This window comes from Saccostrea echinata, unplaced genomic scaffold (genome assembly GCF_033153115.1).
Source record: "Saccostrea echinata isolate AGI-Se365-2 ecotype Australia unplaced genomic scaffold, CSIRO_AGI_Sech_v1 ptg000020l, whole genome shotgun sequence".
Classification (NCBI taxonomy): domain Eukaryota; kingdom Metazoa; phylum Mollusca; class Bivalvia; order Ostreida; family Ostreidae; genus Saccostrea; species Saccostrea echinata.
The window spans coordinates 259,547-285,204 of record NW_026889769.1 but is presented as its reverse complement, the minus strand read 5'-3'; the positions used below and the strand labels follow the sequence as shown (position 1 = coordinate 285,204).

Here is a 25,658-nt window from a genome sequence, read left to right as displayed (position 1 = left end):
CGCTATCAAATCCCCTCGAAGTATAATCTTTCCCTTAAACCACGAAAAATCGAACCCACGAAAATAAGTTACTTGACAGTATATGCACGATTTACGAAGATCATTATTCAAATAGACACCTGAGCATTCGACGTAAGCGGTTTTTTTTTTTGGGGCCTTGCCTTGACCACTGTGATTTTTTTTTGCCTTGCCTTGACCACTGTGACATCACTGTCACCTGAATTGAGGATTCAAGTCAGCTGTTTTGATCGCCTGTAATCTATCTGCTTGTCTGTCCGTCCTTCTATTAACTTTCACATTTTCGACTTCTTCTCAAGAATCAACAGAAAAAATTCATACAAATTTACCACAAACCATCCTTAACTAAAGAGGATTTTAGTTTCTTAAAAAAAAAAAACGCAACTTCCTCTTGAAAGAGATTTTTTTTTTTTAAATCGTAACATAAATTGTCTCAAAAGATATTTTCATCAAGAACAATATTGCCTTAAAACATGGAGGTTATGTGAAAGCCTTCTGACATAGTAAATATTCAAATTTGTTCAAATCATGAGCCCCACATGTTGCGTTGGTCCACAATGGTCCACAAAAGTGTCTTTTGAAATCTTCATCTCAAAAACACCTGAACCACTATTAGTCGTGTAAGTATACAAAATCCCTAATGTACATTCAAATTTATTCATTTTTTTGGCCCCAGGGGTAGGACTGGGCCACTATAGGAGATCAAAGTTTTATATGAAAGAAATCTTAAAGAATCTTCTTTTCAAGTACATGGGGGTCAAGATTATTCATTTATATGCAATTATCAATCCTCAGATTGTACAGATTCTAAATTGTTTAATTCAAATCAACATACATGATACCCTATTTTAGTCCACGCTTCAGGGGCCTGAGGTTTTGGTTGCAATAAGAGATCATTTCTCTGAGATCGGAATCTCGAACAGTATAACAGAGATAACGAACAGTTTACAAGCTCAAAAGTCCATTTAACAATACAAAGTTTGGAGCAGAGCAAACACGGACCTCTAAAACATCAGAGGTTGGATCAGGTACCATGGAGGAGTGAGCATCCCCTGCCGACCGGTCACACCAGCCGTGTGCTCCTTGTCATGATCAGGTAATAATGGAAAAAATCTGTCGACAATTCAGTGTGTAAATAATGGCCTAACAATTAGTATGAAAAACTGAAGTCAGCATTTGACTAAATGATAAATTGTATTTGCTGACAAGGTCATTGTATCGACCATAGAACTTAAGAAATGACGACTTTAAATGAGACTGCTGATATTCCAGTTTCATCAACTTGTTTGTCAATAATTTACCTCGTTTTAGAAATTGTTCATATAGAGCATGCTCTTGCGTTTCGAATCAACTGAGAGATTTAAACCCCATATGCAGGTGATGAAGGTATATTGCTGCATAAGTAAGGGAAGTTGACGATTGAAAAGTTAAAGTCATCACGTTTATCATAAATCTTGGTTGTTAGATTACCACTGACGTCTTTTTCAAGTAAAATATCCAAATATGAAACAGATGTGTCAGACTCTGTGGTATCTTTTATTTCAAGCTCACTGGGATATATCGTATCGGCATACGAATGGAAATAACCATGTTAATTGACAGTACGTCGTCGATATATCTAAATGTCGAGTTGAAGGTCACAGCAAGTGTTTTCTTCTTATCACGTACAAGATTTGAACAAATTCTGCTTCATATGAATACAAAAATAGGTCTGCTAATAACGGGGCGCAATTGGTACCTATGAAAATTCAAATAGATTGTTGGAAGACCTGGTCTCCAAACACCACATAGATATTGTCAATCAGAAACTCAAGCATTTTTTTTAATATCAACTTTAGAGTACCTGTGTGTACAATCAGAATGTTATTTAACAAAATAATGTTGCAAATGACCAATGACAAAATACGAGTTCCATCTTTATTGAAAAAGCAGCGGTCAATGGTATAAAAAATCCTGGACTTTAATTTATCGTGGGGAATGGTTGTATATAAAGTTGAAAAGTCATAAGTTTTTATGTTGTTGATTTTGTAAAAAAAAATTGTGATTTCAAATTTTCCAAAAGTTTCTTGGAATTTTTAAGTAACCAGAGAGTAATGAAAATGGGACAGATATAAATCAACCATCGCAACCACACTAGATCAAATACTGGATCATATAAATGTAAATTAAAACATTTACAGTTTAAACATGAATTGTGAAGTACAAACATCACACCAATCTATGCTAGTGTATTTGGTGGAGATTTTGAAGTGAGTTTTTGCCGCTTCAACTGTTAAAACGGTCACGTTTTCCAATTTAATCCATGTAACTGTTTTAAGACATTAAAAAAATTAGGTTTTAGGTTTAAGTTGTAGGCAATACCTTTTTTAAGGTGTTAAGAAGACATTTTTGCTTTTTTCTTGGGCATTATGATGTTTTCTGAGGCATTTTAATAAACCTTAAACATTTAAGTGATTTGCAAGATCCCTCTTCTTAGTAGGTTATAGCCTTTTTTGAAATTTCAGTGTCTAGTCAGCGTCAGCTACTGGTGTTCACTGTTAAGTTCTAATGCCAAGCGCGACATTTATAACACTTATTCGGCAAAACTCTATGACACATGCGACAAATCCCCTGTGCACATTCAAGTATAATAAAATCCTTATTTTTACCTTTTATATAGTAAAAATATTAAGATGTACACCAATATGATAAATAAACATTTGCTGAAAATTTCAGCTCAGTTCGTGCATTATTTTTCGGTAAAAACGCGATGTCCATGATTTTACCGGACAACCCTCGTATAATTACCTAAAATTTTAGCGTGAAACATATCAATCATAATTTGATCCGATAGGTTTTACTTGCAAACGAGTCGAGGCCATTTTTGGGATATTAGCCAAACTCATTCATCAAATCCTGTGACGTAAAGCGCGAATACGTCAATTTTCTACCCAAAAACTTAACTCGGTGTTTAATTGAATGATGACTTTGTGTTATTCAGCATAAACTCAAATCTGTGCTATTTATGAACAAAGATTTTTTAGAAAGTTTTTTTTTTTAATTTTATTTTTTAAATGTGTATATGACTCAATATTTACACCTCTTAACGTTCATGGTGGATAACATATGGATATTTTAAATGTTTTTTTTTCCTTAAAATTAAAGGTGAAAGGCTAGAGGGAAATGAGTTATTTTAAAGGTACGGGTAGAACAACCAGTCAATGATTCGATATATCCCAGTGAACTCAAAATAAAAGACACCACAGAATCTGACACACCTGTTTCATATTGATATATTTTACAAGAAAACGGCGATAGATGCGCAAGAGCATATTCTACGTGCAATCAATTTTTTAAAAAGAAGCGGGCTATTGAAAAATAAGTTGATGATACAAAGATATCAAGAATCTTTTTTCATCCTAATTGATAGACCATTCTTTTCGCACCGAGTTGTCTACGAATTTTTCCGTTTACCCAATCATGACGGCGAGTGTGACTGGTCGACAGAGGATACTCATTCCTCCACGGCATCGGATCCCACCTCTGTTTTCAAAGGTCCATGTTGCTATGCTCACATTTTGTATTGTTTGACTGGACTTTGAGAATGATTACTATTTGTTATCTTCACATTTTATCAAAATCCCAGATATGTCACATCCAAGTTGGTTGATTAAAGAGAACCACTCCAAATAATGAATATATACTTGTATTAATTTTTAGTATTGGTTTGATTAAATGACTTTTTGCATACTATAATGAATTTCTGAATAACTTTATTTATATGTAATTTCAGAAATGACAGAGACCACTCAGATTACAATGAAAGAAACCACCGATTTCTCAAGAACATATTCCATTCCATCAGAGAGAACTCAAAATCCCACAGGTTCCAGATTTGTTCATTATCACCTTCACTGATGCTAATGTCTTTTTCAGAAACATCTATATACATATGTACATTGAATCTATAATTTTGATAGTACTTGAATTTGAGACTTTTTTGTTGGAGTGGGAGGGGGTGGTCCTTACTATATTTTATGGCGTTCAGCAATTAACTTTGTTTAAGCTTTTTGCTCCCTTATCTAAAAATCACATTTTTAAAATATATTTTCAGCTCCTCAATAAGCAATTGTGACAACTTGTATCTTATACGGAAAAAAGTGTGCATTCTTTCACGAGAAAAAATAGCAAGAACACAGTGAGGTCATTTTGAAGAATTCTTGTCAAGATTCATATCTTATACGACAAATTATGCGTACTGAGTAAAACCTTCTATGCTAATTGTTAAAGCATATTCAAATCAGAAAAAGCCTATTTGAACTATTTGTTGGATTAATTTGATAAACAAATATTTATTTTAAAATTTTTAGAAATATAGATATGGTTTCTTTCATTAAGGGTAAAGTTTGTAAATAGAGATTCACCTTTGTCCACGGCCAGATAAAGTTTATGCCGTAATCAAACACGTATTGTCTGCCACAATGACAAGTCTTCAATTACACTTGTCTGGTGGCCAGTCCTCAACAATTCAACAATAGTAGATACCAAGTTGTCTTTATTCAGGACAATGAGACATCCATTGCTACCCTCGCCGTGTACTTAAGCAAGGAAACCCTCTAGGAATCTCACTTTTTATGGCTGGTCCCTATATGCATTGAAAAATACTTTACAGTATAAATGCAATATAAATTATTTTTGCCAAGCCTACAATATCAGACTATCCATCTTGTATGACTAAGTTTAATATAATTGTAAGCATCAATATAAGGCCATCCACCCAAAATTATCATTACTTAAACATGTAATGAAAGGGTAATACATTACATAATTTCTTCCAAGAATTTTATTGCATATGACACTGTAACAAAACATTTATCAATCCAGACGGGGGAAGGTATAAAGCTTTGATGCGAGGTTTTATATCCGGAAATGGTAAAACATTCATTTTTCAATTTATATTCAGATCCGAGTTTCTTTGTAATTAAAACTGACATCTACGCAGCCCAACTTCATTCACGAGCAGTTATACTAACTCTTGATGATATTTCTGCTCACTCTCTTGTCTATTCTAACTCTAAGAATGTTTCCTTTAGATAAAGTCTTGCAACATACACATGTACAGAAACTTGATAATATATTTCGGGGCAAGACATATTATTTTTGTTTCGTATAAACCTCCCCTGGGAAACTTATGTTTAAGAACTAAATTCATAAAATGTCATTTGATTTTATTTGTGAACTGGAATATTAACATCTTCTACCTGTATTTGTATATTCAAGTTTTTGGGCAAGATATGTAGCTAGACAGAAATTAGTAAAAATTAGATAAATTGATATGCCTAATCTTTAAATGCTTTTTTAAAAAGATAAACCCTGTCCTTGTCAACATGAAGGGACTTGCATAGATTCTCGCTGTGTTTGCCTCCTTGGATATAAAGGCAGATATTGTGAGGATGGTTAGTATTATCTAACTTAAAGATATCTCTTTTCTGAACTCTCCAAAAAATTGGAAAATTCCGAAAATCATTAAAACTATGATAAATATTCTGTGTTTGAATATTTCACAAAATATTGATAATACAGCCACAAATAAAATGTAAAAGTTATTTTTTTAGGGAAACCTTGAGTAACATTAATTCAATATTTTCTTGATTAACAAAGCCGCCTTCAAAACCTTTTGGAGGTTATTTAGATCTAAACATCGGATTTCAGATTTGAATAATAAATCAATACAAAAATTCAATAGAAAATAAATATGATAAAGAATGCACATTTTCATACCTACAGAATACATAAAAATTCTATCCTATAAGAGTAGCAACTCAGTAATACGCGAAGGAAAGTCAGTGAGGTTCCAATCAGAGATCCTTGCTCCTGCTGGTTCCAGCGTCCAGTGGTTTCGCAATGGAAACTTGATAAGCAATACAGCATCCAGATATATAATGATCTCTTCGAAAACAGTAAATGGTACATCGCTTCATGTCCTAAATATCACAAGTGTTTTGCAGCGGGATGAAGGTAAGTTAAAACTATATCTTAATAAAAAAAGATAATAAATTGGTGCAGTTTTTTTCAAATTAGCTAAATTAATTTTATGTATTGTATAGGATATTGGGTAATTGCAGTTTCAAAAGGTTTGACCACTGAAGCCAGGAATAAAACTATAAGAGGTGAGAATACAGAACAAATCGGTTACAGTAAAGTTCTGCGGAGCTGTGCATTTACTTGACTATATATATATATATATATATATATATATATATATATATATATATATATATATATATATATATATATATATATATATATATATATATATATATATATATATATATATATATATTCGTAATTCGTTATATCCGTATAACGAATTCGAAAAAGATATTTTATTGTAACAAATTCGCAATATGTATGTTTCTTCTTACATTTATTTACCAAACATGCTAATATTGAAGTATTAAAAACAAATCATACCGTGATTAATTGATTGTTGTTTTATGTTCCTTGCGAGAATTTTTCACTTGTACGAGATTTCACCATACCTGTATACTGGTGAAGGATGCCAATTTTAAATAATTTTCTATACTTAACCAACGAAGTCCCTTCACGGTTAATTTAGATCTTAAATCTTGAAATTCGAAGTTTTTAAAAAATGATTAACAAGCAGATATCGAGCAATGTTTATTTGGTATTTATCGTGCAAATCTACATCTGCAATAAGATTCCTGATCACAATATTTGTACATCAGCTTGAGATTGGATGACACCATATCCATTTATAGAGTGGCATGTTATCTTACGAATCGTTGTTTACTTGTGTTTTTCATTCCTGACACTAAAGAATCAAGATATATCCCGAAGGCAAATATTACCTTTCATAAAAGCATTTGCTGATTGGTCGAACGATGTCGATCAACTCCAATTACAACTCGAGAAAAAAAAACCCCCATCTTTTAATAGCACCGTATGCCAAGGGTTTGTGAGGAGAGTAGCGGATCAGAAACCCTTGGCTAGCGAAGATGACCATTTTTAAAATTCTTTGATAAATTTTGTTGATTTCTTTTGCAACATATTCTAATTTTTAAAACAGATTTAGAGCTTAGTTTTGTTTACAGCAGACTTTATTGATTTTTAGTTGTTCCAAGACTTCTGCTGCAGATGACACCACAATACGATTTTTCAATTAAAAGTGGAGAAAGTATAAACCTTCGATGTGATGTCACCAATCCTAAATCTCTGACTAATTTATCGAAAGGAAGTTTAATCTGGAAGAAAAATGGGATGAAAATATCACCAGGTACAATTGAAAATCTCTTTAAATTCAAATATTAATTGCATTTTTATAAAGGACAAGGTAAAGTAAGTGCGGAATTCGGCCCCTTATTTGATGTAGAAATCAAAACACAGTTAAGATTGTGATAATATGCAGTTAGGAACTTTAAATGTTGATTATCTTAAAACCAGCATTAATTTTGATCAAAAGTATACAGGGAGGTCACAGGGGGTGCCAAAGTTGGATATTATACCGAATTTCCTCAATTCTGATGGAATGTAGTCAAATTTGAGATGCTTTTCAATTCAGGAAACATAAAACGCAAGCTTGCCTATGTGAATTTTTATACACAAAAATCATCTGAAATTAGTGCATGAATTAAATGTAAAAATTTGGTAGATAGGCAAGCTTGTGCTGTGTTTTCTGAAACAAAATGTGCTACAAAATTGATGAAAATTTGCATAAAAATGAGAAAATTCCTAAATGTACATATTCTGTGACCTTCCTGTAACTCTTGTGTACCCGATAACTTAGAATCAATACTCATTTTGTAAGAAGGATGACAACAGGTCTTTACTGGTGAACAATTGCTTTGCTCCTAAAGACATCAATATCAGGGGCCAAAAAGGGGTCTTAGTCTATCTTGTCCTTTATCATTAATTGACAATTACAAGACATATAATAAATCTTTCCTTTATCTTCGACATTTTTTTCTGGAGTTTTTCAATGAATGCAAACATAATAGTATGTTACAATGACGGTTACTCATGAATTATTACATATTAAAACATTTAGATTCTGGGTTAAACATAAGAACAACAAACATGTCTACTACTCTAAAGAAGGAATGGGCGGATCTTGTAGATTCCGGCAGTTTTTCCTGCTCCCACTCTAGCTATCCAGATCCAGTGTCTGTTTCTATAAATATTTCTGTTACAAAGCCAGGTATGACAAATATTGTGTCAGGTATATTCCAAAATGATAAGTAAAAGAAGATGGGGAACAAGGGGAGCAAAATGCTTATAGTGCATTATATTATAACAAAATTAAAACAAAATTTTCTTTAATATTTCATCTAACATTAAAGTATACTTTATGTAAAATCTCCACAATTTGCAAAAATCTCACAAAGATTGAAATTATTTGCCTATGAAATAGCATACACACACTTAAGAGTGCAAAAATGACCATTTTCTCTTACTATAGCATAATTTTTTTTCGATATACGTAGGTTTTCGCTCCATTTTTTTTTTAAAGTTTATCTTCAAAGTTTGCGTAAAAATATTTTTTGGTTAGCAAAAACATGGAGCAAAGACCCACTTTACCTTAAAAATACACTTTTATGACACAACGTTAACATTCGCATCTTTCCCAGAATACATGAAGTCCATTTAGTCAAATGTCATATCACAAACATGATTTAGATGCCACTATTGGACTTTTGCGAGAGGCACTGACTTTTAAAGTCGACTTCTTGCTTTAAAGGGCCTGGGATATAGATTTGAACCTTATATTTTCTAAAATTTTCTAAACAATATCATGACTTACATGTTGCTAGAGTATTTCACACTGAAATATATTTAAAACGTGTTAAAAAATTCTTTTATATGGAAATTATCAAACCTACGATTTTTGGGACGTGTTTGATTGACACATATCCTTGCACTTTCACAAAGTAAACTTTATCCATATTACTTAAGAAAAGTAGAAATTTTGTTGTGTATTAATGAAAAATATGAAAACTATAATCCAGAAAGTTCAGAGTAGAAATGTGAGAAAGCAAAACTAACTCATCAGTATTGTCAGTCCATGCTCAGTGATGTGTGCAGACTAAACACATTGAACACACCCGGTAAAACGTAAACACCAACAATAACAGATATCTTGCCCTGCTTACAAACACAGGTGTTCGACATGATGTTATGAAAAATGTCGTTGTCATTGAACTCTTAGAATATTCATGTAAATTCAAATCATTAAACTGAAGATTTTTTAAAAAATAAAATAGACATTTAAAATTCTAAACAATGCAACTGTGTCCAGGCCCCTTAAACATTTAAACTCTTTGTTATGTACGGAGGTACAGAATTGATAATAGATAAGACAACCTTACTAGTGGTCATTGGTATGGTGTTAGGGGCAGTAACACGATTTACCGGTATGCAATCAATACAAGAGATGATGGGATAATAATTAAATAACTTTAAAATATGTTATTCGTAAGCGTCGTGTCTCCTTTCAATCCCATTTTCTCAAACAAGGAAGGAAAACCAACATTCCGAAAAGAAAACGTGGCAGGAGTTGATCGAAGTGAGAAGGGAGGGGGTTGAGGATAGGGTGGTTGTCGTTTGCTTCCTAGACACAACGTAATACAGGCTTTGAAGTTTAATTATCGTTTAATCAACTGTTAAAGCTAAATATTTATATCGCAAAAGAGCTTCCGTATATTGTCCTTGTGTAAATGTAAGCTGTCGGTTGTAAAAGTTAGCGCTTCTCACCTAAAGTGTCCATTCATCAAGAGTTGTGTACCGTGGTGGTTATTAGCGTGTTAGTCTCAAAGGAAAAATGATACTCAGGTTTTTTAATGCTAGGGTTCGAACCCCACGAATACCACATGATTTTTATGTATCTGAAGCTATTGGCATTCTACACACCTTGTTCACCCATTTCCAAATTTGATACAAATTGGAATATCTTATATTTACTGTATATGAAACACTTTACCAGTAAAGGGAATATCTATGTTCTTAATTCCATTTTCATTCAATTTTAATAATCAGAACAAATCCGATGTGTAGACGAAAAGTTTGATAATATCATATGGAAATCAACGGTTGCTGGAACAACTAAAAAAGAACCATGTCCAGAAAATCAAAAAGGTACGAACTACCAGTCAACATTTATTATTGTATTCTGAAAAGATCAGCACCCATAACGGGCTAATAGGTCTAAATCAGCCTGTGTGTGTTTTGTTTTAGGAATATGAAACTGAAGTGAAGGAGAGAAATAATGATACAAATATTACCCATAAGTATCGTACTCAAAACAATTCATGTCAAATTAATTATTTAATGACATCATATTTGTACGGCAAACGTCTTAACACATGGACGTACCTTGCACCTTTTCATCAAAATAGATATATTTTTACTGGTCCTTGGCTAAAATGTTTGCTGTGGCTACACCCTTAGGACAAAATAAATGTTCGACCATTTAAACGAATAAATAAGTAAATACATAAAGCATTTTTCTTATTTAGTTTACTTTCAACAGTTGATACAGTGTTTTGTAAGGTGGCAAAACAATTAATTTCAACTGATATGCATGTTTTGGTAGTTGCATCCGTTGTAGAAGTGTATATACATATAGTAAAGGATTATAAATATGCTAATAATAATTATATATGACGCAACTTTTATTTAAATTTTAGCTTGTCCACGAACTTTACGGACAACCCTCGTATGTTAAATCTTCTTGGCTCTTTGGCCACTCAGGAGAAAGTTTCTTGAGTTATAGCGCGTTGATTACAAATCTTACCAAGGCGACGAGAAGGCGAGAGTTGGAAACACAATTTCAACATGTTCAAATTACAAAGAAATGAAAAAGAGCACACATTATTTCAAAAACTTTCATTTTCGATCAACAGCCTTGAAATAGCAAAAAAGGGAGTACAGTGGTGGTAATGGTTGGCGGATATAAGTTTAGTAAGTCAATGGCAATTTTTAATGAAACTGAACTGACGACAAGCAAGCGTTTAATTATTTGATAAAACGTCATTAATGAATTATCGAGTGAAAACTTGATTTACGTTATACAGAAGAAATTGGTTATGATTACTGATTATAAAACAAAACGTGCAAATCGTTTTCGCCAGTATCCGAACTTAGTTTTATACGACTATATCTTCACGGAAATTTGTAGAACATTAGATGGCATCAAACCCGATGTTAAAAGAAAAATGAGGCATTAAAAACACTACATCGATATAAAAGTGTTTTGGATGTGAATGGACATGGAGATAATGGTAAAGCAATTGATTACATTATATACGTTGTGAATATATTTATGTATCGAAAGACTGTTAGTAAGTTGGCCTAACAAATTTACCAGTAAAACAGTAAAATGTGTATATTCGCCACTGAGAGCATCGTGGTAACGAACCCGAAGTACAAACTGTATATATATTAATAATAAACTTGCAAAAAAGAAATGTCAATTAATGAACATGATGAATACGGTTTTATGGATGAATAAGCTTTTAAAACTTATGCTTTAGATCAATTTTTTGCATACAGTCTTTTGTATTAAATATTGGAACTATACATAATTTAAGATGTGAAAAGCAAAGAAGAAAGTACGTTACGGACCAAAATCGGCCCTGTCCCCAAATCTGATGAAGATATTTTTGAAACATGCCTAAGATGTCATCTTTTTAATTCAGCTTAATTTTTGTAATTATCTCACCTCAATTTTCCTACAACGCTATCTGAATACAGATAGTTTCTTTGGAAAATATCACTATGACTTTATGACGTCAACCTAGCGACACTACGCAAATACGAGGGTTGTTGGAAATTCGTTATATTACTTTCAAGAAATATTAAAAAAGAACACATTTTCTTATATAAAATAATTATTTTGTTGATATGTGAAGTTTCATTCCATCCGATTTAACAGAAATCAATTTACTTAATTTTTAAAATCAACATGTTTGGTATCCCTGGAGCTACATTATAACGTCAAAAAACATTGCGTCATGGTGTTTTCAAAAAAAAAAAAAAAAAAAAACTGCCTTTACATTTCACACAGTTTGGTCCAATAGCCACTTATTAAAAACGTTTCTCCATCAATTTTATTTAATATTGCTAACAATCGTACCAGTATTATTTAATTTTGTTTGTCCATGTTTTATTTCTTTTTTATTTTACCGCGTAACTATGCATTTACAAGATCAGCAACTGTGAAGCGCCTTTCTTTTTCCATGACTTTAGCAACTCAAAGTTTCTGTTTAGATTTTTACAGATAATCCATTTTCTCACAGACCGCCCTTGTCTGATACAGAATTTTAATTATTCGAACACAGCCTCTATCATTTATACACATATGCACAAATCGCTTTTGACATTTGCGTCCTACAATATTTCAGAGTTTATTCTGAAGATTTCCAGAGTACAACACAAAATTTTGTTATATATACCTTTAAAAATTGGTTTCTATATAAATCTATACACATTCCTAATGTTGTACTGAGCGGTCATAAAAAAATCGAAGTTTGGCCGCGGAGTAAGATATTTGACCTGTCGATGAGAAGTTGGACCGCTTACGTTAAAATTGTGGGCGGGATCAGCTAAATTTCATTTGCAATCGTTGGTGTTCGACAGTGACGAAATTGACCAATTTTAACCGCAGTGTGATTTAAGTAAATTTACATCAAGGAAGCCTGCACAAGATACAAAGGTATAACAAAACATTTATTGACTAGGTTCTCGGGCAAAATGTGTTTTGTTGACCCATCGAACGGTTAAATAACGGCCCCAGAGTGAGACAAACAGTTTGGTTTTTGGGTCCGACAATATACGTACAAATAAAAGATTAATTTATATGATTTTAAAACGAGAGAGAGAGAGAGGGGGGGGGGGGGTAGAGAGAAATGCGTAACGTATATTTAATAGTACGTTTATTATAAGTATCCGATTATTCTAATTCAAGCAAGAGTTTGATTTTTAAAAGCTAGACTTTTTTTTTAATGCGAATTACTTGGTTTGTTTTTAAGATTGCATTAAAAATTTTAACACTATTTTATAAATGTCAGATTCCCTATAAAAGTTTATGAGAAAGCATCAAAGATATTTTCGAAAAGTATTTGAAATTTTAATTAATAGATAACATTGAAAGGGCAAATTTCCCAGCCCATTCTCGCGACGTCATTCACGAATATATTTAAACAAAATGTGTTTTAAACGTTTCTGTCTTGTCATCTGAAAAAGTTTCCAAAAAAAAAAAAAGAAAAGAAACTGAAAAGTACTGTCATTCGATTAATAATTTTATATGTCACCAGATGGTCCTTCTCAAATGCACGAATCAAGTACCCCCCCCCCTCCCCCAAACAAGCTGTAGCACTTCTCTTGGATAGTTGGCATGGGTAACCTTATATCGAATTTTCTTTAGCAACTTACTGAGACTTTTTTCACCAACTTAGTATAGCTTCTCAAAAAAAAAAAAAAAAAAAAAAAAAAAAAAAAAATAATAATAATGAATAAAAAAAAATAACTAAATAAATAAATGAAATAAAAATAAACATGTATAAACATTTACTTTTTTTGAAGAACGCTTTTACGATCTTTTTTTTTTAATACGTAAATATAATTATAAATAACTACTGTTGCTTGAAGTTTCGACTTTGTTGCTTGAAGTTTCGCTCAATATGAGAGCCTATCTTTAAGTAAGTATTGTGAGCCTTTGATACCAAACCTATGGAGAGAAAGCGCCTGCTTTTCAATCCATTTCAGGTAAAGCTCTCGCGCCGTGATCGGAAGGTCGTGTGTTCAAATCACGGCCGCGACCGACCTAAGCCGATAAAAAATCGGTAGCAACTGTTCCTTCGTCAAGCGCTCGGCACTTTGAAGTGAAAGTTGCGGGTCTTTCGGATGAGACCTTAAAAACCTAGGCCCCGTGTCACTGTAGGTTCAAACTTTTTTTCATTTTTTTTTCACAACCAATTTTCCCCCAATACACTAAATTCCTAAACTTTACCTATGTTACAGCAAATAGAGGGGGGCGGGGGTCAGTCTTTCAATGAACATTTTCAAAGTTCGGAAAAAAAGTGGGAAGGGGCCCTGCGTCCCTGATTCTTCGTGCCTGATAAATAACTTGTTTTCAGATTTGTCCACACTGACAGATAATTTTGTTCCACAGTACTTAGATTAGATTGTGTGATACACTTACACTGCCGTAATGGGTGAAAGAATTTTCTGGACAGGTAACATTGTGAAAAGTGAACCCATCATCCGATACAGCTTTTTATTTATTTATTTTTTTTGTCCGAAATTCCTTTTTGGACCTTTCTGTCGCTTTCTCATTCCAGTCTTCTTTTAACTTCACTGGATCTTCGACAGATAAGAAATTACATCTCAGGCCTATGTGGATTGATCTTAAGTAGAATATACGGGTAAAAAATAAAGAGCCATAACTGCCTCTCCGACGACACGGCTGACTCAAGAATTTAAAAGGAAATCACCTGATTTATAGATATACCTATTCAATTCAAGATCAAACTATGTATATGTTTTGAGGACGAGCGTTATATTTTCGTAGTTGCAAGTATGTCAAATGACAATCATTTAATTTGTTCAATACTCAAATTCTGTCATATCCAAATAAAATCATTCAAAAGTTGTTTTTTTCTGGTTATGGGTAGTCTTTGGCAACTGAGTTTGTCATCTTTAGGTGGATACCTCAATATTTACTATATACTCCATACAAACTGGATAATTTTCATATTTATCATATGAGGAAACTATTAATATTGAAATATCATTATTGTGTGGTATGGATTTACGCATGTATAAACTAAGATTGTATGACAAAATTTTGGTTAAACAATGAATTTAAGAAATCACTAGTAGAGTAGGCGAAAATGCCTATCAAATGCGCTGTGGCTCTTTTACTAGGTGAAATATGAGCCTTTGTTTTTATATGGCTTTGCATAATATTAACGGCAATGTCTACAATATGCAGATGCAACACGCTTATATTGTGCGTGTATTATAAAATCTAACAATATATTAAACATCAACCGTGCACTTGTATAAATGACTGAAAATACAAGACTTCAGAATATTAATTAATCTGATCAGCCCTGACCAACAGCATCCAAAAGATTGGGAATTTAACCCCCCCCTCCCCCACTCTCCAAAAAAAAAAAAAATGTTGCAAGGGGACCTATTGTGACGTCATCTTTGAGTTTATTGCGTAATTTATTTACATACATGCAGACGTCAACTATGCCGTTTCAGTAGCAAGATAAAATAAAGGCTAGGATTTAAGCATTTTCTTTTCTGCAATAATACTTTTAGTGATTTCATTTGTCTGCTGAATATTTTTATTTTATTGCTTTAGTATATTAAATTGATCCCTTCCCTTCTTGCTGGCAACATTTATCAAGTGTAAGGCTTAGTTGTATAAAAAAAAATATCGTAATTTGTCATTTCTATAAAACATTTTTTTTTTTAAATTTTATGCTATTTTCATGACAAATATATTTGTATGAGCAATATAACTATGGCAAATCAATGATAAATTTAGTTCTTTAACATTATTACACGAAATACACCATTATTATTGCTCCTAGATAAGAACTCGCCTCTCGACTAACCTGGTATCCGCCACCGGAAATAGTCATGAAATGTCAAAATTAACATACTGCACATTCCTCGAGCAAATTCTTACCATTATTTTTGCTTGTCTTTTATCAAATTATTTTCAAATATATATGTTTTATTTTGCTCGAGGGGTGTGCACTACTTCAATTTTGGGAATTTGTTGTAAAAATAGTGGAAAAAATAGCAATTTCCGGAAAGAACGGATGTTTAAATCCTGTGAATACCTCTAATCAACGTACTTGCGAAATTTTGTTATGCATATATCAAAACTTCCAATCTTCTTCTACGTGTACATAGTAATTATTTTTTTGCAAACGTGTATATCAAAATACGAAAAATCGTGGGCCTTCGAATAATACGTAACGTACTTAGTTCTTTTAACACCCCCTCCCCCAAAATGTGCTGACAAATTCACGTAAAATGTGCACATTCACTTCTTTTATCCTTCATAGAAATGGAAACAGAGCACCCTCAAAATAAAGTTTCTAAATGTAAAGAGAAAAGGTCAATTAATTAATAATATTGAGATTTTAAAGTAAAAGAATAGACGGGGAGGAGGTATATCTACTGCTCTTAAACCAAATCTCCTCATACAAGGTTTAATGAAAGAGAGAAGAGAGAAAGCATATGCTTAAAGTAATGTTAATTAATAACAAATAATTAAAAATGGACAGATAGAATGCTAGTACAAACATGTATAATAATTATTTGGAAATAAATCTATCCTTGTTCAGACTTTTAGAACATTAACTACCTGTATTGCAATTATGAATACCAATTTTATTTATTAAACCATTATTTCTCAAGATAAAAGAACAAAACCAAAAAAGATATGTAATATATATATATATATATATATATATATATATATATATATATATATATATATATATATATATATATATATATATATATATATATATATATATATATATATATATATATATATATTATCCAATAAAAAGTCTCAGTGGTCGGAATAAAATACTTAACATAAAGAAGAAAAACACTAAAGCTTTACTGAGATTTTTCGTGTTTTTTTCCTTATGTTAAGTATATATATATATATATATATATATATATATATATATATATATATATATATATATATATATATATATATATATATATATATATATATATATATATCACTAAAAATGACCAACGACACGAACAATAGAAATTGTCAAAGGGTGTTTCCACTTAAGCTTATTGCCGTGGCCCCTTTTCCCGACCCCTCTAATATCATCTAATTAATTCAAAACTGAATCATTTTACATGTATCCATTTCTTTGTTGTCTGTGTTGTACACTACTTGCGGAAATTTACATTAAAAACAGCTTTATAGTTTTATTTAAGGTAATTAAAAATGCCTATTTTCGGGTGTTAGGCCCGGAATATTGCGTTAGTTGGGTTTTAGTTCTGTCTCATAATATACAGAGTAGGCGGGGCATTTCATCAATCGGTAGAAGACGTGTATTTCATGGCTGTAAAGAAGGGTGCGGGGGAGGATCTTGGAGAGGTACATGTACTATCTCGCCTAAGTCCAGATTTTTATTTTATCCTTAATTCTCATTATATCGCGGGTTCCATTGTATCGCGGTATTTCCCAAAAATTAGGATACATAGCTCGTATCCTTTTTGTTGATGGACTATCTGTCTGTCGTCCGAATGTTGACTTTTGTGATGATTAAAAAGTATGGAACACCCGTTGGAAAAATATTTATTCAAATAAAACGAAATTTTACAGATTTCCATTCCCGTTTTTATTTTATTTAGACCATTGAATATATAACCAAGTAAAATCCATAATAAAGTTCATATTTTGAAAACCTTAAGTTTGTATTATACTTAAGTTTTCATGTAGATTTACATCATAAATTAAAAAAATAAAAATTGTACTTTGTGACAATGCCAAACCTCCATGTTTTCAATACTGCGATACAATGAGACTCTCCACTTTTGGAGGTAAATAAGACTTCCTGTTATAAAAATAGAATACAAAGTAAACGAAGAAAGCTTAGAAAATAATTAGAGTTAGGCCATTAATAGGTTTATGAATAGTATTTGGTGAAAAGTTAATGTAAGAATTTGGAATAACTTTTTTATGCAAAAGAAATAAGTACCGCGATATTATGAGACACCAGTATAAATTGAGACCATTTTGATGGATTCTGGCAGACCCTTGAAGACACTTAGTATATAAAAAAGAAGAAACAGACGAATAACCAGTTTGTTTCAAAAAATAGTATTTTCGATTTCATTTTAAAATAGGGATGCGATGGCAAGGGACGCATGGCGTCCATATGTGAAAATTCAGAACTAAATAAATAACTTGTTTACATGTATGTAAACATGCACTTATTATTTTAATGAAAAAAAGAGCAAAGAAAAATAACTGTTTTCAATGACATTTGTAATATATCGAATTTTATAATATGAATCTCTCTCTCTCTCTCTCCATACTTAAGTAAATAATAGTGTACGGAATAACAAAACAAAGCAATTTTTGCGATGCTGTAGAGACATTTAAACACTAAAATTTTCATAATTGTGTGTGTGCTTGTTTGTTTGTTTGTTTAACTTTTTTTTTGGAAGAAGGCCACTGCCCAAGTAAACTTCCTAGTGTTTCACCATCTAGGTACATGTACTTCTACCCTGTGTACTGATACTTTTACAGTCAAGAACATTTTGAGGGATTATGCTTTAATTTGCTAAGAAGTGGACCATGTTTTTGAAACTCTTTGAGCGAGCTCCTAAATCCTAATCTAAATATTTTTAACCTCTCCCTACACCAAGGTCAAGGTAAATATGTTATTGATATTCAATAAACAAAGCAAAAAAAGTAGAAAATTTACCAGAAAGATCTTTCCTCTAGAGGGTAAAAAGGAAAAATAAAAAAAAAGAAATATAAGCAAAATTACAGAGAAAAATAAATAAAATTACAGAGAAAAAAGCAAAATGACAGAAAAAGTACCAGTTTGGAGATATTTTTTTTTTAAATACAAAATAATAAATATTTTAGCAGTATTTGGCAGTAATAACAATACTTAGCGGAAACAAATACTCCGATGCTGATCAATTGAAAATGTAAGGGACTGAGTTGGTCGCTTTCGACGAAATGGTAATCGGAGCTAAAGCCACGTGATTTATTAATTTTTATTGTATTCACATAGTTACCTGAGCCTTAAAATCACGTGATAAATTGGAATATTAAACAGGTCACAATGAGGTCAATGACATGTAAATACCCATGTATAGTGAAGGAAACGGTCTGTGTTTTGTACTTTTTTCAAAAAGTTTACCCCAAGCACAGGCTTGCCCAAAATTCTCTTTTGAATATGTTGAATTTCCTATAATTATACATCTTCTGTCCTTTCGAGAAATTTGGGCAACAATGCGCTAACCATGTATTACGGCTTTAAAAATTGGAATAACTTTGAATATCAATGGAGATTCGTGAATTTCAGTGACCCCTCTTACAAAACACAGCTTCGTTCTTTATGTTTACTGACTTTTAATTCCTGTAATTTCTCAAAGTTGCGATTAAGAGATAGAAGAATCGCATTATTAATTTCATGGGGCTATTTTGTATATTTTATTTTTGCGCAATTTACCGGGGGCCACGTTTTGTACACTAAGTGTAATCATTCTTTTCGGGAAGCCCTGTTCCTTCCTCAGGACACAGAAAAGGTTAAAAAGTAATGAAAGGACAAAAGAAATAAAAACAAAAACATCTAACACTACAACTACGCTACTAAACCCTATTTATTTACACTTTTACATTTTGAATTTTGATGTAGAAAATTAATAATTATGAAATGTATCCAGACCACCACGAGGCACGTCCGGTCAATAAATTAATGTATAACAATTTTTTCCCAAGAATTTAAAATTCAAATATTGCTTCTTTAACAAACTTCCTTTCCCCAAAATAGGGTACATTACCAAACATTTTGCAAGATACCAGAGGATACTGTTTCCTAAAAAATATTATTGGAAATCACTTGAATTGTAAATATCACAATTTTTAGTGTATTTATTTTATATATATTTTGAAAACAGTTTAGAAATAAGAAGATGATAAGAATTATAATATTTTTGGTATGGTGCAAAGAGATATAAGAACGAATATTTAAGGAACATGACCTTAAATTACATTGAAATTTTCAAAAAATAGACACTATAGGTAGTGACCTCAAATGAAGTGTAACATTCAATTGCTTTGTAGTTGGGATCTGATATATGGACACATGTATAAACAATGCCATGCTTTATGTGCAGTAAATTTGTCAATCCCATTTTAGGTAAATTAAACATATAATTATGTGTAAAAACCACAAAAATGGTCCATATTTTGAAATTGTCCCTTTTCACTACAATCGAGGCAAGGTAACAAAATTTCGATCTAGGTTTTCTTAGCATGGTACATAAAAATATATATCTAAAATTCGAAAATATTTACCGATCCGTTTTCGGAATTTCCAACTAGATTTGGCCTCGTCAAGCTCAATGTGCGCTTATTTTTTTATTAAACCGCGTTAAGTTGCACACGATTTCACCGGACAGTCCTTTTATGGTAAAAATGTTTGGCACTTCAATAATCTAAGAAGGCAAAACCTATCTGATGTTTCAGATCTTTGAAAACTCTTTAAAAAATTTTCCCAACTTTTTTCAAATAGGGCAGATTTTGGTCGATTCTATTCCAATAACATGGTCGTATACCCTAGTGGTAGGGCGTTTGCTTCGTGATCGGGGGTACCGGGTTCGATTCTCGTTCCCGCTACGCGTCAAACCTATGACGTTAACATAGATAGTTACTGTTCATTCATTCTCCAAGCGCCCGGTATTAGAAGAGAAACTCACGGGTCTTTCGGATATGACCTTAAAAATGTAGGTCCAGTATTATGGTAGGCGTTTGCACAATAAAGAACTCTTATACAGTCCCTGAAACGTTCTACTTTCCCACTTGAACGGTGAACGAACGCTGAACGAACGCAGAGCGAACGGTGAGTGAACGATGTGTGAACGCTGAACGCAACTTGGTGAACGATGTGTGAACGGTGAACGGTGAGCGAACGCAGAACGCGAACGGAGCGCAAACGCGAACGCAAAGTGAACGGTGAACGAACGGTGAACGCAAGATGAACGATATATTCGGAATGCCTCTGATCTTTTCCTTGCATTGAAACTATTATATTGTATTATAATGTCAGGTGCAAAAAAAAAAAATAATAATAATAAATAAGTAAACAAATTAATGAATGAATAAACAAGTCAATAAAATAAATTCTCCAAAATTGACCTAAGAAAGACGATGCATGCACATTAAGTTTTTAATCACACGATTTTTATCGCATTAAAACATTGCAATTGTTGCCGAACGTTGAAGTATAAAAGATATTGTTTTTAGTTGGAAAATAAAAATGTTTATTCTTATATCACCGAGCAAAATTAACGTTTTTGAAATAAATAACTTTTCAATATATTATACTAAATTTGGACGTTTATCTGTTAAATTCTCTATCTATTATCATTGTATGTCTATTATTTAGTTGATTGAATATCATTCTCTTTGAAACTGGATTAAGACATTGTCACAATTTGTGATAATGGCATGGAAATATTCCCTCGCTGTAACCAAATCTTTGAAAAAGAACAAAGAGTAAGTGCAAACAAGTTTATTATAGTGCTCCAAAAAAAAAATGCAAAGAATATCTGCACACACACACAACACGCACATCTACAACACTCGCACAAATAAAAAAACAAACAAACAAACAAACAAAATAATAATAAACAAAAAAAAAAAATAATGATAGTATCAATATACCGACTATAATAGAGTCATACCAGACCCGACAAATGTTTTATTGCCATGTGCGAATAAAATCAAAATCGGAAACACTGACTGGCGAGACCACAGAGGTTGACCCAAGACGTTACCGTATACTGTTCATGGACACACAGTCGTTGGTTACTCATGGAATTACGGTTACGATACTGTCCAAAGGTCGCACGTCCCTCTAGCCTTCAACGCCTTAGTACGTAGAATTTCCTCGAATGTCTCAGTATGCCATAATGTTCATCTGCTACTGTAAACACGCACATACACAGCTGGTCACCTATAATAACACATTATTTAAAGGTCTGGGTTTCCATAGTCGGTAATAAACGCATTCATAAGGAATACTTGAATATGTCGGGTACATTATCTAGTACAAATAAAACTGAACTTAACAAAGTAATGAAATAATAACTTTTTCTTTTAAAAAAAAATAACAAAAAAAACCTAGCTAACAAAATATACAGTTCAAACTCACCGCTGCCAAAGTTCTCAAAATTACTCTACTGTCCACACAGGAAAACTTCTCGAACACACACAAAACATTCAGGCCCAAAGCACGTAGCTATTTCTCTCGCGACCACACAGGTCATACAACATTTGTACTTAGGAAGGACACACCTTCTCACTTCTACGGCCTGCTCAGAACTAACTTACACGTAGACAAAATTGTTAAAACCGGTCTGGCAGCCGTGACCAGCTATCCGTAACGACTATACGATGAGAGTGAACCTATGGTACACCATAACCAACATAATCAAATTAAACAAAATTGTGACAATACCTCCCCTTTTAAGTTTCAAAATTGGAAATCATATTTTGAGAGTAAACATGAAACAACTATATTTACAAAACATGACGACTCAAAAAATCAGCGCCCACGTTATCAACACCTTTGATAGCATGAACTACAAAATTATAGGACTGCAGAAAGATGGCCCAGCGCATTAACCTACCATTTGAAACTTTTGATCTGTTCAGATACACCAATGGCTGATGATCTGTCTGCAAAAGGAAAGTCCTACCGTACAAGTGTGCCTGAAATTTTCTTACAGCCCATACAATAGCTAAGCACTCTTTCTCAATCACAGAATAACTTCTCTCTCTTTCATTCAACTTTCTACTGGCATATGCCACTGGAAACATTTTCTCATGCATTTGCAATAAAACAGCACCTATTCCGTAGTCGGAAGCATCTGTTCTGAGAAAGAAATCTCTTTTAAAGTCTGGGAGTCTCAGAATTGGGGCATGTAACAGTAATGACTTTAAATTCATAAAAGATCTCTCATGTTCATCGCACCATTCAATTTTATTTGGGGTGCCTTTTTTAGTCAAATCCGTCAAAGGACAAGCAACAACAGCAAAATTGGGAACAAACTTACGGTAATAACCAATCAGTCCCAAGAAAGAACGTACCTGTTTCTTGGTTTCAGGAAGAGGGGCATTCTTGATTGCTTCAAGTTTGTCATTATTAGGTCGCATTACACCATTTCCAACTGAGTGACCTAAAAAATCAAGTGAGCTAAAACCTATAAAACATTTAGAAGGTTTTGCATTCAGTTTCCCCGACCGTAGTCTTTCTAATAGACACCTAATAGACACCAAATGTTCTTCCCAAGTTTCAGAATGAATTAAGATGTCGTCAATGAAACTATCGGTATCTTTTAAATCTTTCAACAGAACACGCATCATACGATTAAATGTCGCCGCCGCGTTTGATAAACCGAATGGCATTACTTTGAACCTAAACAAACCATCAGGAGTGACGAATGATGTCAGGTCTTTGTCCTCATCCCTCATAGGAATTTGCCAGTATCCTTTGCAAAGGTCTACTTTAGTAAAATACTTACTTTGTCCAATTCTAGCAAAAATTTCCTCGGGATCAGGCATTGGTTCGGCATCAAACACTGTCACCTTGTTTAGCTTTCTAAAGTCGATGCATATTCTCTTAGAACCATCAGCTTTCTTGGCAACAACAATAGAGCTGGCGTACGGAGATTCGGACGGCTCTATAATGTCCATCTCAATCATTTTCTTGATTTCGTCCCTAACGGAATCACGCAATGCAAATGGAATTTGATACGGCTTGTTGCGAATAGGATCCGTAGTTGTCAGATGTATCTCATGTTGAGCCAAATGAGTAAGATTAGGTAAATCAGACAAAACATCTTTGAATTCTGATAAAATCTTTTTAAAGTCCTCTTGTTGCGATTCAGTCAGATCCGCGTCAACATTCACGTTTTCAAATGTTTCCTTGGCTTCGGAAGGCGGTATCTCTAGAGGGAAATCACTCTCGACTTCTAAATTCTCACCATCTTGAGGTATTTCTTCTTCTATGACAGAGCAAGAACTAAGAACTTCAGGTGAATTTGTTTCTCTTTCAACATACTTCTTCAAAAGGTTAGCGTGGAAAGTCTTGATTTTGCCCTGAACATCAACTTTGTAGTCAGCCATTCCACATTTGGAAACGATGGTAAATGGACCCTTCCATTGCATGAGTAGCTTATTGTTGTCCGTTGGAAGGAGGATTAAAACCTTGTCCTGGACACTGAATGAACGTGACCTTGTTTTCCGATCGTAATATTTCTTATAGCGCTGACTGGACTTCTGTAAGGACTTTCTAGCTAATTCACATGTCTCTTCTAAGCGCTCTTTCAAGTCGATCACATATTGATAAGTGCTCTTGACTTCTGGGTCTTTTAATTCCTTCGTCCACATCTCTCGTAGAACTGTCATCGGTCCCCGGACTGATCGACCATATAATAATTCAAATGGGGAAAAACCCATGCTATCTTGAGGAACTTCGCGGTATGCAAACAATAAAGGTGCTATATACCTGTCCCAGTCTTTGGGTCTTTCAGCAGCCATACGTCTAAGCATTTGTTTAAGTGTTCCATTGAACTTTTCAACTAAACCATTGCAGGCAGGATGGTACAGAGTGGTTGTTAGTTGTGCAATGGAAAGTAGACGACCTACCTCTTTCATAAGGTTAGACGTAAACTGGGTTCCCATATCTGATAAAATCTCCTTAGGAATTCCAAGTCTAGTGAAGAATTCAAACATTGCCTCAGCAACACGTTCCGTCTCAATGCCTTTCAGTGCGACGGCTTCAGGGTACCTTGTACTGTAATCTACCATAGTGAGTACATACCTATTCCCACGATCGGTTGCTGGAAAAATTGGCCCAATCAAATCTACAGCAACTCGCTCAAATGGAGTATCAATGAGGGGCACTGACTCTAGTGGCACTGGGGAGACCTTACCTCTTGGTACGGTTCGCTGACACACGTCGCAGGATCTACAATATCTTCCTACATCTCCTTGTACTCCAGGCCAATAAAAGTTAGACAATACCCTATCCGTTGTCTTTTTAATTCCCAAGTGACCAGACAGTACACAATCATGTGCAAGTTTCATAACTGTAATGCGGTGTGGTGAGGGAACAACAAACTGTCTAAAAATGTTATTGCTACTCACCTTCGGAGACTGAAAATATCGGAACAACAGATCATCTTCAATGACAAACCAAGACAAATTCTGTTGTCCTGTGAACTTCCGAACACCAGTCCTTGCATATTCCCGATACTTATCCAGTGTAGCGTCCTCACTTTGTGCAACTCTCATATCATCTACTGAGGTAAAATTGTCAGTGATACTAGTTACCTTCAATGTTTTGTACTTTTCTTTTTCCTTCTGAACTTGATTTCTTGTCTGTACGGCTGAGCCTACCACCAATTCTTGTGTATCGATTTCCACAACTTCGTTGTTATTTCTGCGAGTGTCCCATTTTGGATCAGGGTCTGATGGATCTCTGGCGCCGTCTATATTACCTATGATTAAACCATAGACTGGGTTGTTCATACATAGAGCTTTGACCTTACCTGATATGAACGGTGTATGTATGTTGATGTACGCCTCAGGAACTTTCCGGACAGTTCCGTCAATGAGTACACATTCCACATTCCGCCCTGTCAGCTGGTCTTGAGAAACTAGACTGTGTTTTACTACAACCCCACTGCATCCACTGTCTCGCAGAACCTCCACAGGATGATTACCTACATACCCATCTGAAACTGGCATATTATGACAAACACGACAAGCTCCACCAATAACTGGTAACATATGTCCACAGCGTAATGTTACTTGATTGTTCTGTATGCAG

The 25,658-nt window shown here is 33.5% G+C and overlaps 2 protein-coding genes across 2 annotated transcripts in view; one reads left to right on the top strand and one right to left on the bottom strand.

The window, feature by feature from the left end:
• Positions 1-25,658, top strand: part of LOC133189812 (uncharacterized) — a 103,689-nt gene that overhangs the window by 34,071 nt on the left and 43,960 nt on the right. Inside the window, exons 4-11 of the mRNA XM_061325203.1 lie at positions 3,428-3,552; positions 3,791-3,883; positions 5,364-5,453; positions 5,785-6,015; positions 6,105-6,167; positions 7,133-7,294; positions 8,066-8,215; positions 10,051-10,149. Of these exons, the coding sequence (XP_061181187.1) occupies positions 3,428-3,552; positions 3,791-3,883; positions 5,364-5,453; positions 5,785-6,015; positions 6,105-6,167; positions 7,133-7,294; positions 8,066-8,215; positions 10,051-10,149 (1,013 nt within the window). The remainder of the gene's footprint in view (positions 1-3,427; positions 3,553-3,790; positions 3,884-5,363; positions 5,454-5,784; positions 6,016-6,104; positions 6,168-7,132; positions 7,295-8,065; positions 8,216-10,050; positions 10,150-25,658) is intronic.
• LOC133189898 (uncharacterized) lies at positions 22,543-25,621 on the bottom strand. Its single transcript, XM_061325312.1, has 2 exons — positions 24,974-25,621; positions 22,543-23,001 (listed from the first exon to the last, which is right to left on the bottom strand). The coding sequence occupies exons 1-2, from the start codon at positions 25,616-25,618 to the stop codon at positions 22,978-22,980; spliced, it is 669 nt and encodes a 222-aa protein (XP_061181296.1). The 5' UTR covers positions 25,619-25,621; the 3' UTR covers positions 22,543-22,977.